We start from the raw sequence: 20,166 nt of genomic DNA, 5'->3' as shown, positions 1-20,166 counted from the left end.
TTCCATTCAGCGATGCCAAAGCAATGGGTGGGGGAAATGATGGTATTCTGTCCATGCTCCACCCACAAACCCAAGATAAGTGAATTTTTCTGCTAAAATAGTCAGCTGAAATGTAGTTAACACCACGTCCATCAGGCTGTCCGCCCCCCCTTCCCCGGTATTTTTTTTTCAACAGTCTGTAAAAATGACCTATTTTGTTTATGCTCTCCTCATCCTGTGTTATTCTCCTTTGAATTCTAGGGCGATGTTTTTATGTACTATCGTCTGCAAAACTTTTATCAGAACCACCGTCGGTATGTCCTCTCCAGAAGTGATGCACAATTGCTGGGTCAAGATGTAAACGTAAGTGTATTTCTTATTGACACATCATTGTTTGTTTGTTTATTGTTGTTTGTTTAATGGAGATATCCCATCTCCTAGAACTGGAAGGGACCTTGAAAGGTCATTGAGTCCAGCCCCCTGCCTTCACTAGCAGGACCAAGTAGTGATTTTGCCCTAGATCCCTAAGTAGCCCCCTCAAGGATTGAACTCACAACCCTGGGTTTAGCAGGCCAATGCTCAAACCACTGAGCTATCCCTCCCCCATCATCAATATTTTCATCCGGTGAGGAGGCTCTTAGTGTGTGGTTCTCTGGTTAAAAAGTAGTTTCTAGTACTACACCTGCCTCTGGGTCCTTCTGCCAGTTTTTGTGGTTTTACATTTACCTTTTTTATTTTTATTTTTTTACTGTTTCTCCTCTGTTGCTGTGTAACCTTAGATCACCAGAGTTCCTCCTGGAGTCTCTTGTTGCAACACGGCCCCTCTATTTCCCCTCCAGGGTAGGCTGTGATTATAAACCACAGTTGGGCCCAAAAGTGCATAAAAAAATCCAGAGCTCAATATTTTTATTCCTCTGTTTCTTTAAATTCGGAGCACTAGACTTGGCCATCTCATTTGTGGGGAATAGAAAATGTGGTCAGCTGCAAGGGGTTAAGCTCCCTTTCTCAACTCTTTAGTGAGTGTCATCTCCTTGAGGTTAGAAGGCACTGTAAACTTTTCTACTAGCATTTCCCACTTATAACAGTTCACAGAGATATTGCAAAGCTTCAGTATTAAATACAGAAGCAACGGTCACAAATTGTAACTCTGATAAACAATTTGGTTGTCTTAGAAGCTGTAGCATGCGTATGCAAACAGGGAAGCAGACTGACTTCAATGCCTGGAAAAGGAATTTTCATAAGATTGTGCTTTGAGGTCTACAGATCACAAGTGCCGAGAATTATTAGCAATATCATTAGTAGTTGGATTTTATTGAAGATTTGCTAGCAGTTTTAGACCCAATCTACACGAGTTGGGGACATGGCTACAAGACAGTTGTCCTGGGGAATGGATGGCACTTAGCATTTTTTTACGCATGTCTTCGATCCATGGTAAAGGCTTAGATAAGTCCAACGTTTTAGCAGAATTTGGGGATGCAGTTAAATGTCCTGTCTACACTGAAAAATGGAACCATGTTGTAACTGGGTCAGGGAATACATCATTGTAACTGGTTGTAATTGTTATTTGTAATTCTAGTCTAGATTGGCCCTAAGGTCCTCTCTATGTTTCAGGCTTTATTTTAAAAAGTGACTAAGTGCTGAGCACTCACCCTTCGAATGCCAGGCCCCTTTAAGAGGACTCAAATGGAGTACCGACAAACTGAGGCAATCAAAACCATTTGTTTGAACATCAGCCTGCAGTTACAGCAGTGTTAAGGCACACCGTTACAACATCATTGTAGCCCAGCTGTGGTTATATCATGGACTCACATTCCAGTGCAGATGGGAAAAACCTTTTTATAATCCTGTTAACAGACCTAAGCTGGTCTTTCAGTGTTGCAACCACTCTCTTGTATGTAAAATATGAATATAATGGAAATAAAGAGACTAGAGAAAAAAAACTCTATTGTTTTCAGTATGTTTAGTTTCCGCATAAACAGTTTCACAGTTTCCCCTGTAAAGTTAGTTGGTTTTCCTTGTTTGTGTGGCTCTGTCATACAGCAACAATCTATCTGTGCTGGGAAATATGTTGCCAGCAGCTGTGTAGACACTAGACCACGGCAGATACACCTCACCCCAGTCTCGTTCTATTTGGGCCCATCTCTAATGTGACTGGAAAGCACTGGCAACTCCTAGCACTCTTAGGTGTTTGGTGGTTTTCTTTTTTGGGTTGTTGTTTTTTCCCCGGTTTGTTTGGTTTTTTTGAAGAGGGAAATGAGAGTAAAAGATTGACCAAAAAAATGTTGATCAGGAAAAGACATTTCTAATTGTCCTTTGACCTTGCGTTCAGATTCAGAACAGCAATTGTGCGCCTTTCACAATCTATCCAAACGGAACTCCAATGGCTCCATGCGGCGCCATCGCCAACAGTATGTTCAATGGTAAGTACCTTCCACATCTGATTTATTCACCTGCACAGATGTAACCAATTTAAATATCTCTGTGCCCCTGAGACCTCACAGAGCCCCATCTAAGTGCTGATCCTTGCATGTTCTCTACATGTCTGATCCTTGCATCTCTGTCTGTCTGTCTCTCTCATATATGGATGTTAAACTGTTTGACAGTGTGGCCAAAGTGGATATGGCTCCCTACGTGCTGCACTGCAATGACTCCACTTACATTACTAAACTCAGTGAGACTCCATGTGAGTGCAGGGGTGCACCCACATGATCCAGTTACAGGATTGGGGAACTGAGTATCCTAGAAAAAGAGGAGGACAGTAATTTACAGACTTGATCCTAGCTTTACAACAGGCTATTGGGTGGGCCTAGAAAACTCAGCTTCCGCTTTCTTAGGGTGACTGGCTTAAAAGTGTGTGGCACATTCTTGAAATGGAGAATCTGATCTAGGCTTGGTCTACACAAACAGTTGCACTGTCTTAACTAAAGTTGTGTTTCTAAACTGATGCAAACCCCTCTATGGACATACTTATATTGGCTTAATAATCCTGACTTATAGTGATTTAACTTGTCAGTCAATTTACATGTGCAAGCTAAACTACTATAACCAGTTTTAAACCAACACAAGGCCAGGTCTGCACATCAATGGCTTTTGTACAAGCACAACTACATTGATTAGAGAATCTAATCTTTTTTTAACCAATATAGTTATATTGATACAGCAACTCTAGTATGGATGCAGCTATATAGCTTCTCCGCTTCTCACAACTTCAGTGTGTAGACACAGCCTCACTCTCATGAAGACAAATCAAAATGTTTCTTCAAGACATTGATTCCCTAGGTTATATCTTTACTGCAAAAAAAAAAAAGTGCATTTATATAGCAAGATTGCTTTCTCCCTGTAAAATCCTGGTGGAGACAAGGCAGAGGTAGTTTTTACCTCGATGTTGCTAGCTGAGGTTAACACTAAACCCCCCACCTGGAGTTTTCCTCAACAAAATACAGTGAGGTAAAAACTACCTGTCCTGTGTCTCCACCAGGATTTTACAGGGAGAAAGCTATCCTGACATTGTTCTCAGAAGCTGACAAGCTAATTAATAAAGGACTACAGTTTTCAGGTTTTAAAAAAATAAACCAGTTTAAGGTTGTAGCTACTTGTCACATTATCTCTTTTCATATTTTCTCAACATAAACAAAGATGCACATTCTGTTCCATGAAAATGAAGGGGTGGTGCATGACTCTAGTACACTTTCCCTTAGTTTCTTTTTGGATGTTGGAAACGATGATTAAAGGAAATTGCTGGTAACAAGTTACAAAGGCTCTTCAGCCTATAGCAGCTTCAGTTAACAAGTCGTCTTCATATATCTTTGACATTTGATTTTTGCATATTATAGAACCTGTTTCAGAAATGCAAGTGGAGACTTCAAACCCCAGCAAGTAGGATCACATTCACTTCAGTTACACTACCTAACAAAATCCAAGGCAGAGGTAAATAGGAGAGTAAGCCTTCTCATAGATTGTAACTAGCATTCCTTCTCTAGCTCCTCAAAAAAAAAAAAAAAAAAATTCAGGTCACACAATCCCAAGAATTTGATCACAGAGGAATCAAGGGACTTAAATTAAATACAGCTGTGGATATTCTGTCATGGTGATGCACGGAGAATTTCCAGTAGAGATTATGGTCAGCTTTTAAAACTTCCAAGGGTGCTCTTACTCAGGAAATTTAAATGGTCCTTTACTTGTGAGGCACACAGAATGTGTACATGATGAAGTAATGATAAAACCCTCTCCCGATCTTTTCTTTGTTTGTTCACAGGACTGACTCTCTCTCTCTCTCTATTTAAGGTTTCACTTGGTCAGGTTGACTACTGGAGTGACTGTTGGAAGTTGTAGACATGTTAATAACATGTATTACTTTGGATCTCCCTGCAGATTCTATTCAACTTTTTTACTATCTTAACTCATCCACTGCTATCAAAGTCCCATTGCTGAAGAGTGGAAATAGTTGGTGGTCAGATAAAAATGTGAAATTTCGGAATCCAACATCATACAATCTCTCTTCTGCATTTGCAGGTAAGAATGATTCCACTGCCATGCCTTACTATAAAAGTCTTTCTTTTGTTCGTGGAAGTCTCCTGAGACAGGTACAATCTCCAGGAGACGGGTCTATGTATTCTTCCCGATGACAGGTAACTTATCCAGGGGAAGCACTGTGAGAGCAACCTTACGAGACCTTCTCCAACTTTTCAGTGGGGAAATATGCCACATTTAGGGAGAAGACTGGGATGTTATGAAGAGAAAAGATGTTCTAGAAGGTCAGGAGAGTGAAGGCCCACTACTTTCCTCACCATCCTCACCCACTAAAGGTCTTGGGCAAAAGAAGTTAACCAAGTGGAATCACCTATTTGTTCCATCTTTAAATATGTATTCATTAGCACTGTTTTGTTATTACAATTAGTTTGTATTGCAGTAGACTGTAGTAGCCCCAGTCATGAACCCAGGACTCCATGGTGCTAGGTCCTGTACAAACACAGAACATGAAAACAGTCTCTGTCCCTTAAGAAGTAACAATCTAAGTAGTATCAATATTCTTCTTCTTCTAAATATTGTAGAAAGATTTTCAAATGAACGACAAATAGGATGCATATGTTTACTGCTCTTTTAGTGCATTTTGTAGGTATACAGAAAGGAATCGATGCATAAAAATGAAAAATAAAGGTGAACAATTACATGCAGAGGAAAAGTTGTCTTATGATTAGAGTGGGGTACTATTCCTGTACAAGTCGCTTTGCCTCTCCTGCACTGGTTTCCCCATCTATAAAATGAGGATAATACTGTTTACCACAGGGATGTTGTGAGGTTCAGTTCGTTAATGTCTGAGAGGTGATCTGAGATCTTTGGATGGAAAGTGTGATTTGCTCTGTGTCTTGTGACTATTGGACAGAACCTTTGTCTGATCTGTATTTTTGGTCGAACATCAGAAACCCAGAAGGATTAAATAATTTAACTACCTGTCTTAGCAGCGTTCTAAACATTGACAGCTCATCCCTATTCTCCATCTTCCTCCCTAGGAACAACAAGGCCTCCTTACTGGCAGAAACCAGCTTATTTACTGGATGAGGAGGATGAAAGGAACAATGGTTATATAAACGATGACTTTATCATCTGGATGCGGGTGTCAGCCTTTCCCACATTCAGAAACCTTTACCGTCATCTCAGACATACCAACCAGTTTGCTGATGGTCTCCCAGCAGGGAATTACACCTTCCACATTACCTACAGTATCCTTTCATCATGTCCAAGGGACTCCTTAATTTTTAGGCAGGTTAAAAAAAGAGATGCCTGCTAGTATGGTGGCTTGCCAGTAATACAACATAAAACCTGAGGGAGATCTAGTCTGGGTCGGGAATCCCTGGATTTCCTGCAGCCTGTGCTGGTGCAGTTAAGACCTGTCTCTTAAATACCCTATATCAGGCCGTGTGACACTAGATCTAACTTCTGAGGCAACTGCTTGCCTGAACTTTGGCTGGAGGCAAAGCCTGGCAGTGCCAGCTTTGGTACAGCTGCTGGGGAATTAAAAAGGCTTAGACTTTATCTACACAGCATAACCTGAGGGGTGAATTTATACTGATATAGTTATACTGCTATCACCTCCTGTGTGGACACACTTAGGGCATGTCTACACTGCAGTCAAGGGTGTGAATGGCAGCTTGTGTAGACGTATCTGCATTAACGGTACTATAGCTAGCTCACTAAAAACAGAAGCGAGGAGGCTGTGGCCAGGGCCAGCTCCAGGCACCAGCGTACCAAGCAGGTGCTTGAGGCGGCCCCATGGAAGGGGGTGGCACGCCTGGCTCGTTGGCAGCAATTCGTCGGCGGGTCTCTCAGTCCGTCTTGGAGGGAAGGACCTGCCGCCGAAGAATGAAGCAGCGTGGTGGAACTGCTGCCAAACTGCCGCCGCCGATCGCGGGGTTTTTTTTGTTTTTTTTTCCCTCCCCTTGGGGTGGCAAAAACCCTGGAGCCGGCCCTGGCTGTGGCGCAGGCTTCAACATAGGCTACATTAGTGAGTACGTATCCTGGGAGTCAGGCAGGCTTGTGGAGCCCATGCTGAAGACTGTGCCACGGCATCTTCACTTTTGTTTTTAGTGAGCTAGCTAGAGTACAGGGACGTTTACACGAGCTGCCGTTAACATCCCCAGCTGCAATGTAGATGTCCCTTATTCTACTCTGAGATGGCTGTTTTCTAGCTCAGCTGATATCAGTGGCTCTCAGTCTTTCCAGATGACTGTACCCCTTTCAGGAGTCTGATTTGTCTTGCGTACCCCCAAGCTTCACCTCACTTAAAAACTACGTGCTTACAAAATCAAACATAAACATACAAAAATGTCAGAGCACACTGTTACTGCAAAATTGCTTCTTTTCTCATATTTACCATATAATTATAAAATAAATCAATTGGAATATAAATATTGTACTTACATTTCAGTGTAGAGTATATAGAACAGTATAAACAAGTCATTGTCTGTATGAAATTTTAGTTTGTACTGACTTTTCTAGTGCTTTTTATGTAGCCTGTTGTAAGACTAGGAAAATATCTAGATGAGTTGAAGTATACCCTTGAAGACCTCTGCATACCCCCAGGAGTACACGTACTTCTGGTTGAGAACCACTGGACTAGATGTTTGAGAGCCACTGGCTTATGTTGCTTGGGAAGGGGTTTACATTAAACTGAATAAAAATGTCCACACATGGAGTTATATTAACGAATAGAATAACTATTTTGGCATAAATGGTAAAACTCTCCCATGTAAACCAGGCCTTAGATGAATAAACATGACTCAGAATTGAGAGGTAGGGATGCAACAAGAACATTATGTGGAGTGTCCTCATGTCTGAGACATTGGGATTGTCAAGGAAAGTGCTAAAAGGTTCTTCAGTACAATAGCACCCAGAAAGCGAATTTCCCAGTAATTTTTGGAGGCTGCCTTTAAATCTTCTGATGCAGCTTCAGTGCAGTACATAGCTATATGAGGGTGAATCTGACATCATATTATTAAAGAATCCAATGTATTTCAATAATTTTGCTAAGACTATAGATGCACATGATGCGTGTGAGTTTCTTACCCTCACCCAGCCATTTTGGGGGTTGTGGAGCCACTGGTAACAAGAGGCAAGAGAACACAGAATAGTTAAAAGCACCATAAAAGACTTTTACAACAAATGCAAAAATCACCGCCTTGTGTCCTTTGAAGAGTATTTTTTGCACACGCCTCACTGAACATTTCATCCTGATTGTTAATGAAACTTTAACGTCACCTAATCAGATTTCCCTGTTACCAAATTCAAAGGGGAAAAGCAGGTGGTCCTCTCAACCAGCACATGGAGTGGAGGGAGTAACCTCTTCCTGGGAATTGCCTACACGGTTTCTGGCGCAGTGATAGTGCTGGCAGGTTTTATCATAACTGCGATTCACTTAAAACTCCGAAAAAAGAAAACGTACTTTCAGAGATAACCCAAATGACATAGCTTTCTGAACAAACATAAAGGTGCACCTTTGAGCAAGGGATGTGGGGAGCATGGACCTTTCACACTGTCCTCCTAGCGGTGGAGACATTTCAGTCATGGTATGGATTTGGTAAACACAAAAGTGTTACGAGCAGGGTGATGTTTTTTCATTACCCGAAACATATACAATCTGATCAGCTTGGCTTGGTTTATGGTCTTATTAGCATATGAATTACATAGAAGTAAATTTTTCCCTAGTGACTACCCATCAAGGTCTGAGATGAGCATCAGTAAGAGAAATCTTAGTCATTTTAGACAAACTCCAGAGATGGTATTGAGCACAATTACTGGGCCAAACCCCAAGGTCCTTGCTCAGTTTTTACTAAGTCCTTACTCAGGCAGAACTCCTATTGACTTCACTGGGAGCTTTCCATGAGTAACAATTGATGCCCTGAGCCAACAGAGCACTTAGGCACTGGATATTCTCACTGAAATCAGTGGGACTATGCATGTGCTTGAAGTTACATGCAAGCTTAAGGGTCAAATTTTAAAGGTATTTAAAGGAGTTAGGTGCCTTTAAAAATCTGGTCCTAAGAGCTTTGCTACATCAGTGCCTGAGTAAGGACCTTGAAATTTGTCCCCCTGGGAGCATACCCTGGATATTAGGGGTGGGAGAGTCTCTCACTTAAGGGAATGGGGTTGGGTAGAGTTCAATCCTCATTGAATGCATTTAAACCTTCTTTGCTGCTGTTTAGCTGAAGACCGTTTTCTGCAAGGCTGGAGTAAGAGGACAGCAGTGCAGTGATTTACATTTTAAAGGTTATACTTGTGACAGAAAAGCTAAAGTTTAGACTCTGAAGAAAAGAAGAGATAGGACTAAAACGTAAACATGACTATTTAAATGTAGGCATTAACTATTTCACTGCTCATCACTTCAGCAGAAACATCTAGCTAACATGCTTAGGCCACAATCCCAAATTGTCTCCTACTCTATCCCATGCCAAAAGCTTCAGCTGTCTCTCCTACACCGTCGCCAAGACCTCCAGCTTTGTACCAGACAACTTCTATGGCATTGTCAATAGAAAATCAGTCAACTTGAAAATACGGGGCAGGATAAACTTAATTTAATTTAATCTACAAATAAATACTGAGACTGCTTAATTGTATCATTTTCATGGTTAGTTCACTTATAAACCTCAGTTTTTAAAAATGTAAATAGAATTTTCAGTCTGTTGCAGAATCTGGGGAACTTTGCTGCAGAATTTAGATCAAGTTTGCCATGGAGTACATGGATGATTATGGGGGGGGGGGGGGTTCATTGTGAAAGTGCATATGAAATTAAAACTAATACTCCTTTACTTAACATGAGTTTCTGTGCTCACTATTTTATACTGATTTATAAACTCCCCAAAATGAAAAAAAAAGAACCTAACATTGATCTTCAGAGCCCTTTACATACATTAACTAACTAATCCTCCCAGCACACCATTAGCCTTATTGTACAAATGGGGAAGTTGAGGCAAAGAGAGATTTAGGGTACAATTTTTGAGAGCATCTGAGGGTATGTCTACACTACCCGCCGGATTGGCGGGTAGTGATCGCTCTATCGGGGATCGATTTATCGCGTCTAGTGTAGACGCGATAAATCGATCCCCGATCACTGTGCCGTCGACTCCTGTACTCCACCGTGGCGAGAGGCGGAAGCGGAGTCGACGGGGGAGCGGCAGCAGTCGTCCCCGCGCCGTGAGGATGTGAGGTAAGTCAACCTAAGATACATCGACTTCAGCTACAATATTCTCGTAGCTGAAGTTGTGTATCTTAGGTCGATCCCTTCCCCCCCACCCTGTGTAGCCCAGGCCTAAGTTGCATTTTCAAAAGTGATTTAGGCACTTAGGAGCTTATGGATGGGTCTATGCTTAAAACGCTGTAGCGGCGCAGCTTTACCAATGCAGATGAGCCACTGCAGCGTGTCAGAGAAGATGCTTCTATGCTGACAGGAGAGCGGTCTCCTCTCAGGGCATGTCTACATTATGAAATTAGGTCGATTTGATAGAAGTCGATCTTTAGCAACTGATTTTATACAGTCGATCGTGCATGTCCCCACTAAGCGCAGTAGGTCGGCAGAGTGCGTCCTCAATACTGTGGCGAGCATCGACTCACGGAGTGGTGCACTGTGGGTAGCTATCCCACAGTCCCTGCTGCCCATTGGAATTCTGGATTAAGCTCCCAATGCCTGATGGGGTAAAAACATTGTCGCAGGTGGTTTTGGGTACATGTCATCAGTCTCCCCTCCTCCCTCCCTCCTTGAAAGCAACAGCAAACAATCATTTCACACCTTTTTTCCTGGGTTACCCATGCAGACCCCATAGCACAGCAAGCATGGAGCCTGCTCAGCTGTACACTGCTTTTGTGAGCATTGCAAGCACCTTGTGCATTATCCTGCAGTATGTGCAGAACTTGGCTAGGAGCCGCCAGCATGAGGAAGATTGTGAGGAGGACATGGACACAGATGTTCCTGAAAGCACGGGCTGTGGCAATTGGGACATCATGGTGGCACTGGGGCAAGTTGATACAGTGGAACACCGATTCTGGGCCCAGCAAACAAGCACAGACTAGTGGGACCACATAGTGTTGCAGCTATGGGATGATTCCCAGTGGCTGCGAAACATTCGCATGCGTAAGGGCACTTTCATGGAACTTTGTGAGTTGGTTTCCCTCGTCCTGAAGTGCAGGAATACCAAGATGAGACCTGCCATGACAGTTGAGAAGTGAGTGGCGATAGCCCTGTGGAAGCTTGCAATGCCTGACTGCTACCGGTCAGTTGGGAATCAATTCGGAGTAGGCAAATCTATCGTGGGGGCTGCTGTGATCCAAGTAGCCAGAGCAATCACTAACCTTCTGCTAAGAAGGGTAGTGACTCTGGGAAATGTGCAGGGCATAGAGGATGGCTTTGCTGCAATGGGGTTCCTTTGCTGTGGTGGGGCGATAGACGGAACCCATATCCCTATCTTGGCACCGGAGCACCAAGCCAGTGAGTACATAAACCGCAAGGATACTTCTCAATGGTGTTGCAAGCACTGGTGGATCACAAGGGCCGTTTCACCAACATCAATGTGGGATGGTCGGGAAAGGTGTATGATGCTCGCATCTTTCGGAACTCCGGGCTGTTCGCAAAGCTGCAAGAAGGGACTTTCTTCCCAGACCGGAAAATTACCATTGGGGATGTTGAAATGCCAATAGTTATCCTTGGGGACCCAGCCTACCCCTTGCTGCCATGGCTCATGAAGCCATACACAGGCAGCCTGGACTGCACTAAGGAGCAGTTCAACTATAGGCTGAGCAAATGCAGAATGGTGGTAGAATGTGCCTTTGAGCGTTTAAAAGGGCACTGGCGCAGTTTGCTGAGTAGGTTAGACCTCAGCAAAAACAATATTGCCATTGTTATTGCTGCTTGCTGTGTACTCCATAATATCTGTGAGAGTAAGGGGGAGACGGTTATGGCGGGGTGGGAGGTTGAGGAAGATCACCCAGTGGCCAATTTTGAACAGCCAGACACCAGGGCAATTAGAAAAGCACACCGAGGCGTGCTGCGCAGCAGAGAGGCTTTGAAAAATAGTTTCATGACTGACCAGGCTACAGTGTGACAGTTGTATGTGTTTGTCCTTGATGCAAAGCTTCCCCCTTTGGTGAATGTACTTCCTTGTAAGCCAATCCCCCTCCCCCCGCCCCCTTTCGACTGCAGTTGGCACAGGAAATAAAGTCCCTGTTGTTCTGAATCCATTCATTCTTTATTTATTAAAAAAAAACTTGTGATCATTGGCAATGCTGACTAGTAAAAGGAAGCCCAGGTGTACAAAGGGTTTGATAACGGGGTGGGATGGGGGAGGAGGGAAGGACAAGGCCACATTGCTTATTGCAGCCACACTACAAATCAAAGCTGTTTGAATGACAGCATTCTGTTGCTTGGGCCATCACCTGGAGTGGAGTGGCTGGGTGCCTGGAGCCTTCCCCGCCACCCCCCGCGTTCTTGGGCATCTGGGTGAGGAGGATATGGAACTTGGGGAGGAGGGCAGGCGGTTATACAATGGATGCAGCGGCGGTCTGTGCTCTTGTTGCCTTTCCTGCAACTCCACCAGACGCCTGATCATGTCCGTTTCCTCCCCCATTAGCCTCAGCATCTCCTCTTGCGTGTTCTGATCACGCTCACTGTATCCTTTCCTGGCCTCAGCCACTGAATGCCTCCATGCATTCAGCTGTGCCCTATCAGTGTGGGAGGATTGCATGAGCTTGGAAAACATGTCATCATGAGTGCGTTTTTTTTGCCTTCTAATCTGCAATAACCTCAGGGACGGAGATGATACAGGGAGCATAGAAACATTTGCAGCTGCAGGAGGGAAAAAAGGGACAGTTCACTTTACAGAAGATACATTTCTGAGAACAAAAGGGAGACTCTTTCACAGTGAATCAAGCAATTCACAGCAGACAGCACATGTGTTTTAGGTACAAGGTCGCATGTTGCCTTTTATATTGAGCGCCTGCCAGTATGGTGACACATCACACACGGCTGGGCAACAGAATTTGGTTTGCAGACAGCCATGGTAAGCCAAAGGGTACGTGGGGTTGGCTTCTCCGCATTCATAACATGTGGGAATGGTTTCAAACTGCAGTGCCCTCCTTTCCCATAGCAACCAATGCCGGTTGTGTTTGCCGTTTAAAAGGAGGGGCTGGGGTTTTGGGGTGGATGTGCGGGACACCCCTCCCCCACAGCGTGGCTATTCTCTGGGATGATCCCTTTTAGCCAAGCGCAAACAGCCCAGCATGCCCGGGGTCTAATGTGTCGGGGATCACCAAACAGAGGGGATTACTGTTCCCTTACAAAACTTCCCCTATTTCAACCAGGTGACCATGAATGATATCACTCTCCTGAGGCTGACACAGAAAGATAAAGATCGAATGTTGCATGAATGTGACCAAAACCCAGGACTATTTGCCGCCATGGTTTGTGCTGCAGTGTGATTCCAGACCACTTGCTACTGGCTTGGCGTGGTAAAGTGTCGTACCATGGAGGATGAAATAAGGCAGCCCTCCCCAGAAACCTTCTGCAAAGGCTGTCAGAGTACCTCCGGGAGAGCTTCATGGAGATGTCCCTGGAGGATTCCCGCTCCATCCCCAGACACGTTAACAGACTTTTCCAGTAGCTGTACTGGCTGCGAATGCATCCCAATTGTTCAGGGCAAATCAAACATTAAACTCAATTGCTTTAAACCCCTGAAGCATCGTTACAAATGTGCACTCACCAGAGGTGCCTTCCCCGCCATCAGGGTCCGGGAACAATTCGACCTGGGAGGGTATTGGCTCCAGGGTGAGGAAGAGGTCCTGGCTGCCGGAGAGAACGGATTCTCCGCTTGCCTGCTGTGCATTCTCCGCCTCCTTCTCCTCTTCCTCATCCACAAAATCCTCATCCGTGTTGAGTGAGGCTCCCCCCTTCCAGGTGTCCATGGACAATGGTGGGATAGTGGTAGGGTCCCCCCCTAGAATGGCATGCAGCTGATCATAGAAGCGGCATGTTTGGGGCTCTGACCCGGAGCAGCTGTTTGCCTCCTTTGTCTTTTGGTAGGCTTGCCTGAGCTCCTTAAGTTTCATGCGGCACTGCTGTGCATCCCTGGTGTAGTGTCTCTCCACCATGCCCTGTGAGACTTTGGCATATATATATCAGTATTTCTTCTGCTGAATCGGAGTTCTGCCTGCACAGATTCTTCTCCCCATACAGCAATCAGATCCAGGGTCTCCCGGTCACTCCATGCTGGAGCTCATTTGCAATTCTGGGGGGACTGCATGGTCACCTGTGCTGCTGAGCTCGCCATGCTGACCAAACAGGAAATGAAATTCAAAAGTTCTCTGGGGCTTTTCCTGTGCACCTGGCTAGTGCATCGGAGTTGAAAGTGCTGTCCAGAGCGGTGACATTGGAGCGTTCTGGGATAGCTCCCAGAGGCCAATACAATCGAATTGCACAGTGCTGCGTCTACACTACCCCAAATCCAACCCAGGAAGGTCGATTTTTAGCGCTAGTCCCTTTGTCAGGGAGGAGTACAGCAGTCGATTTTAAGGGCCCTTTAGGTCAGCAGAACAGGTTGGTTGTGTAGACACATTCATTATAAAATCGACCTAACGTGGCTAAATTCAACCTAACCTCGTAGTGTAGACCAGGCCTCAGCATAGTTAATCCACCTCCATCAGAGGCAGTAGCTACGTTAACATAGTGCTGTCTACACCACGGGTTAGGTCAGTATAACTGCATCGCTCAGGGGTGTGGATTTTTCACACTCCTGAGTGACATAGTTATACCAGCGTAAGTTTATAGTGCAGACCTGGTTCTTTCCTGCCACACAGAATGCACAGTTTCACAGACAGACTTTTGAGCTGAAGAAGTATGTCATTTATTTGCTGCTTCAGTGAGTGATCAGTCCACCGAAATGGCACAATATAGGGTTAAATGCAAGCGTTTCTCCACATTCATTCAGGTGCTCGCCTTAAATACAATGTTGCAAAGTTATTCATTATATATTGCATAAATGCTTTTTCGGCCTAGCACTAAGATTAGTTTGCTGACCCAGTTGTTTACCTGATCAGGTTGCTGGCTCAGTTTTTTACCTGGCTGTTCTTTTTCCTTGCCAGACAAGCTGGCGTCTTTTCACATGTCCCAACACTTAAAATATACATTCTACATATTACATCCTACATATCCCCTCCTTTTCTTGTTTTACATGAACCCATGTTTCCGCCCTCTATTATGTACTTGTCCGTTTCTTCCGGTTCAGGATGTCTCCAGAAAAACACCCGCTGCTTCGTGCATATTAATATTCCTGCAAAATCTGTGGGCTTTGTGATACAAGATCCCATCTGTGTACTATCATTCTTGTCCAATACTTCCATACAGAATGTCCATTATTACAGTAGCGCCACCAATTGTCTTGCTCCTCTGTCATGACTGAATAAGTCCCTGGGGAGAGTCCTTTGATCCAGATGACCATCAGTTCAATGATTATTCCTAGCTCTGTCTTTACATTGTTCAGTGTTAGTGGTCGCGGCATGCCTACATGAGTAATACTAGATATGGTTTCTGCACTCAATTAACTTTTATGTGGTGGGCCCCCTACCAGCCATCTGGGGAAAACATGACTTGGGCCATAAGATGTCAACCAGCAGGGCTAGGCTGCTATTGGTGGCCTCTTTATACACAACCCAAATCCATGCCCTACATATCTCAAGAATGCCTGCACATCCCTTGCACGGCATGAGAGATTGTTGCCAATTAATGTGTCATACACGGGCCTGGAGATGTTAGGCCCGGAACACAAAATGTCTTGCTGAACATTTTGTGTTGATATACACACAACCACCCTATCAAGCAAAACACACAGATTATAATTAAGCCTTGCATAAGACACATGATTATCACTGGCTGCAGGATCAGGTGTTGTATTCCAGTTTCCATGTTAGAATGCATTAAGTCATTCCACCAGTTTTTGGCTCCTGCTGTTCTAATGTCTTTTCCCAATTTTATGATCGTGTTCACATCCTCACCCATACTTAACCTGAGGATATGTGACTTCTTGCTTGTTTCTTGAGCAGTGCCCCATACAACCTCTGCTGACTTCAGCAAGACTCTCCAATGCATTGATAGAGGAATCTCTAATTTTATATTATGAAACAAATCTCCCCTGACCAGGTTATATTTTGAGCGATAATGTGGGGCACAATTTGCCAGTTTTCATTTCCCAATTTTATACTCTTTAATCACAGAATCATAGAATCATAGACTTTAAGGTCAGAAGGGACCATTATGATCATCTAGTCCAGTGGTCCCCAACGCGGTGCCCGCGGGTGCCATGCCATTGACGTTGCCACTTCTCGGCGGCATTTCGGTGGATGCTCATCCACCGGCCACGGTCCGCGGTGGCTCGTCGTCTGGCGCCTGCCAGACGAAAAAAGTTGGTGACCACTGATCTAGTCTGACCTCCTGCACAACGCAGGCTTCAGAATCTCACCCACCCACTCCTGAATCAAACCTGTGTCTGAGCCATTGAAGTCCTCAAATCATGGTTTAACGACTTCAAGGTGCAGAGAATTTTCCAGCAAGTGATCCGTGCCCCACACTGCAGAGGAAGGCGAAAAACCCCCAGGGCCTCTGCCAATCTGCCCTGGAGGAAAATTCCTTCCCGACCCCAAATATGGCGATCAGCTAAACCCTGAGCATGTGGGCAAGACTCGCCTGCCAGACACCCAGGAAAGAATTCTCTGTAGTAACTCAGATCCCACCCCATCTAACATCCCAACACAAACCATAGGGCATTTTTACTGCTAATAGTCAAAGACCAATTAATTGCCAAAATTAGGCTATCCATAAACTTATCAAACTTAGTCTTGAAGCAACATATGTCTTTTGCCCCCACTACTCCCCTTGGAAGGCTGTTCCAGAACTTCACTACTCTGATGGTTAGAAACCTTCGTCTAATTTCAAGTCTAAACTTCCTGATGGCCAGTTTATATCCATTTGTTCTTGTGTCCACATTGGTACTGAGCTTAAATAATTCCTCTCCCTCCCTGGTATTTATTCCTCTGATATATTTGTAGAGAGCAATCATATCTCCCCTCAGCCTTCTTTTGGTTAGGCTAAACAAACCAAGCTCTTTGAGTCTCCTTTCATAAGACAGGTTTTCCATTCCTCGGATCATCCTAGTAACCCTAATCTGTACCTGTTCCAGTTTGAATTCATCCTTCTTAAACATGGGAGACCAGAACTGCACACACTATTCCAGATGAGGTCTCACAGTGCCTTGTATAAAGGTACTAACACCTCCTTATCTCTACTGGAAATACCTCGCCTGATGCATCCCAAGACTGCATTAGCTTTTTTCACGGCCATATCACATTGGCAGCTCATAGTCATCCCGTGATCAATCAATACTCCGAGGTCCTTCTCCTCCTCTGTTACTTCCAACTGATGCTTCCCCAACTTATAACAGTAATTCTTGTTATTAATCCCTAAATGCATGACCTTGCACTTTTCACTATTAAATTTCATCCTATTACTATTACTCCAGTTTACAAGGTCATCCAGATCTTCCTGTATGATATCCTGGTCCTTCTCTGTATTGGCAATACCTCCCAGCTTTGAGTCATACGCAAACTTTATTAGCACATTCCCACTTTTTGTGCCAAGGTCAGTAATAAAAAGATTGACACATTGCTGCATCGTGTGCCTTCTGAGACCTTGACACCATTTCTGTGCCCTACCAAGGTGACACTTGACACCTTATTAGTATTGTTTAGATCAATGTTTCCCAAACTTGGGATGCCGCTTGTGTAGGGAAAGCTTACTCGTGTTCCCACACCCACCTTTTACCAATTGCAATTACCCTGGCTGATAAATCCACCCCTCCTGAATATCCTCTACACATCCAGAGAAATCTGCATTACCAAGCCTTCCTGCCTCATCCTTTACAGTACTGCCCATTTATTACCTTTCATAGGGTACATGAGCAACTCATTATGTAAAATGCCAATATTAATGATTGGATAGGTGTGACGTTATGAGTGTAATATAATATTTCATTGGAAGGTGATAGGGCCAGAAAGAGTTAATTAACTCAGGGCTGGTCTATACTTAGCCGCTAGTTCGGCAGCTGGAAATCGAACTTCCTGGTTCGATTTATCGCGTCTGGTCTGGACGCGATAAATCGAACCAGGAAGTGCTCGCCGTCGACTGCGGTACTCCAGCTCAACGAGAGGAGTACCGCGGAGTCGACGGGGGAGCCTGCCTGCCGTGTGTGGACCGCGTCTGAACCGCGGTAAATTCGAAGTAAGGTATGTCGACTTCAGCTACGTTATTCACGTAGCTGAAGTTGCGTACCTTACTTCGACTTGGGGGGTTAGTGTAGACCAGGCCTCAGACTGACCTGACCCATGGGTGAACCTTAAGGACTGGTTAGGAAGATATGTAAATGAATAGAGCTTTGAAATGCAAGTCTGCATTGTTAGAGATCTCAAGGGTAGATGTTTGCTCAGGTCTTGTGATGTAAGCAAACAAGTCTTGTCTATTGCTATAACTTTAATTCAAAGATCAAAAAAGGAATATTAACATTTATGATGATACTTGAGTGAAATAGTATTATTGTCTATATGTCTCTTTGAAGGTTGTGGTAACCTGTATCTGAACTGTTTAATGGATAAATTACCCTGTGCTAATTGCCAGGATGTTTGGAAGGAGAGTTAAGCCTATTGCTTTCTCAGGCCGAAAGGCTGCTGAAAATGTATAAGAACCTGGGACAGGATCCTACTTCATCTCAGATCTGCTTTGGGTTTCAAGAGGGGGAAACCTTAAGCCACAAAGATTGAGATCCCCAGTCATTGACTGGAGTCACCCTGAATATGGACATTGGACTATAACCTATGGACTATATCTAAAAGGACTTTTGGCAACTACAAACTCATCTCTCATATGTATCTGAACCTCAAGAATTGAATTCAAGTCTATATGTATATTGATCTTTTAACCAACACTCACTCTCTTTTAATAAATTTTAGTTTAGTTAATAAGAATTAACTATAGTGTGTATTTTGGGTAAGATCTAAGTTATAATTGAACCTGGGTATGTGGCTGATCCTTTAGGATTGGAAGAATCTTTTCTTTTATATGATGAGATAAGATTTTCAGTAATCATCATCATATCTGACAGGTGTGTCTGGACGGAGGCCTGAGGCTGGGCACTTTAGGGGAACTGCGTTGTTTGGACTTCTGAGTAACCAGTGAGGTACTATAGAAGCTGTTTTGTTCTGGCTTGGTAAATCTAAGTATTGGAATAACCACCACCATTTGGGGTTTGTCTGCCCCGTTTTGTTTGCAGTTCACCCTGATTGAGTGACCTCAGCTGGCTCCCATGGGCAGCACCGTCACAATAGGTATTTATGAAGGTTCCATCCAGGGGACTGAAGGCCAGCACATTGGGTCCATTCACAATTTAAAATTGTAACGTTCCACCACCTGGGATCTATTCAGGAACTAACGTTCACTTTTACAGAATAGAAAGAATTCCATTCTACTGGCCAGTGTCCATGTAATAAGCTCCTAATTATACCTTGAACATCGCTTAACAAATTTAATTCAACCATAGCACATTGTCTGGCCCATGTCTCATTAAGCACAGCCTTTTCCCCAATTAGGATTGCAGATTAGATTAAGGAGAGCAATTTTTAAATGTTCCGTGAGGACTGTGCTGGTTTTTAGGAATTGTACCTGCCTTTGGCCCACCTCCCATAGATTGTCTCCTATATTCGTGGCATAACCTAATTTCCTTTGCAGATTTTCTATATCGCCTGCATTTAGTATTGCAACTCCCATACCTATTCTGCCTATCCAGTCCCCCCACACAGACCTTTTCTTTTTCCAAAATACCTTCCTCATCCATAATTCCTCCATTCTTGGGATTGTTTGTAGTGCATTTGAGCAGCTTGGGTAGGTCTGAGTAATACTTCTATTGCTAGGGCTCTGGGTAATCTGTACAACAGCCAAGGATGCATTTGCAGTTCTTTGTTTGTGCCTTTCCCAATTTACCTCCCAAGGACCACCCTTCCACATATGGATCTGGCTTCCTTGTCCACCACACACGGGGTATTACGATTGTCTGTACAGATATTATATCCTTTTCTGCACAATGTCACCTCACATTCATGGAGGCCTGTAGTCAACTTGTTTACTGGGAAAACTGATCATGTTTTGAATCGTTTCCTTAAAGATGCTGGCACCACCCAATAAATGGCATAATGCTCCAAAAGAATTCCACCCATCATTCTTGCTTGCAAAGGAAAGTGCTGCACAGACATCACCAGGACTGCTTAAAACCCGATCTTGTAATGTTAAACTATAACCAGCACTTGGAAGCATATGGATCTATATATTTTTATTACACACAGAAAAAGGAGGGACACCTGCCAAAAGCTGAATGCAAGCTCCTAAATTTGTCTTGCCAGAGTTGATGACATCATAGATGCTTAAAGCAGTGCAGGGCATCTGGTTTCCTTGTCATCAACTGTTTACAGAGCAGGTACATAATGGAGAAAATTATTGTAAATGAAATCTCATTTCATCTGAACGTTATGGGGATAATAAAATAATTGGAGGGATGAGTAATTGAGGCAGTTACTGGTAAATGTTTCACATCAAGTGACGTAATCTAGGTTCCT

At 43.9% G+C, this 20,166-nt stretch overlaps 1 protein-coding gene across 1 annotated transcript in view; it reads left to right on the top strand.

Moving 5' to 3' along the window:
- The window catches only part of LOC112117973 (cell cycle control protein 50C-like), an 11,874-nt gene extending 3,935 nt beyond the window's left edge, over positions 1–7,939 (top strand). Inside the window, 5 exon segments of the mRNA XM_026659028.2 lie at positions 241–342; positions 2,309–2,399; positions 4,351–4,491; positions 5,490–5,699; positions 7,743–7,939. Coding sequence (XP_026514813.2) covers positions 241–342; positions 2,309–2,399; positions 4,351–4,491; positions 5,490–5,699; positions 7,743–7,939 — 741 coding nt within the window.
- Positions 7,940–20,166: the final 12,227 nt, after the last annotated feature.

This window comes from Terrapene carolina, unplaced genomic scaffold, assembly GCF_002925995.2.
Source record: "Terrapene carolina triunguis isolate 2854851 unplaced genomic scaffold, T_m_triunguis-2.0 Scaffold558, whole genome shotgun sequence".
Taxonomy (NCBI): Eukaryota; Metazoa; Chordata; order Testudines; family Emydidae; genus Terrapene; species Terrapene triunguis.
The sequence above is the reverse complement of the archived record's forward strand: the minus strand, read 5'-3'. Positions and strand labels throughout refer to the sequence as shown.